Source organism: Penaeus monodon, chromosome 15 (genome assembly GCF_015228065.2).
Source record: "Penaeus monodon isolate SGIC_2016 chromosome 15, NSTDA_Pmon_1, whole genome shotgun sequence".
NCBI classification, from domain to species: domain Eukaryota; kingdom Metazoa; phylum Arthropoda; class Malacostraca; order Decapoda; family Penaeidae; genus Penaeus; species Penaeus monodon.
Genome location: NC_051400.1, coordinates 23,585,529 through 23,585,838, shown reverse-complemented (window position 1 = coordinate 23,585,838; position 310 = coordinate 23,585,529). Strand labels below are relative to the sequence as shown.

Here is a 310-nt window from a genome sequence, read left to right as displayed (position 1 = left end):
CTCCCTCTCTCCCCCTTTCAACCTCTTTCAGTGTCTCTGCCTGTATCTCCCGCTCATTCACTCTTCTTATATGTGTATTTAGTTATATATGGCTTTCCCGATGCTCAAGCTCTTGTTTGTCCCGCCGCAGAGGCATCTGGAACGTCCCGTACCTGACCGGTGTGTACGTGATCCAGCGCTCCGTGCTGGTCAGCCCGGAGACCAGACCTAATTACATATATAAACTGCTGGATGCTGACATGGCCATGGCTGCCAACATGAGGGAGAAGGTATGTTGCCTTTGGTGCTTTGCCGTGCTTAGGGTGCCGTT

General features: G+C 51.9%; 1 protein-coding gene across 1 annotated transcript in view; it reads left to right on the top strand.

The window, feature by feature from the left end:
- LOC119581816 (procollagen-lysine,2-oxoglutarate 5-dioxygenase 1-like) overlaps positions 1-310 on the top strand; it is a 123,695-nt gene that overhangs the window by 106,306 nt on the left and 17,079 nt on the right. Inside the window, exon 11 of the mRNA XM_037929947.1 lies at positions 131-269. Coding sequence (XP_037785875.1) covers positions 131-269 — 139 coding nt within the window. The remainder of the gene's footprint in view (positions 1-130; positions 270-310) is intronic.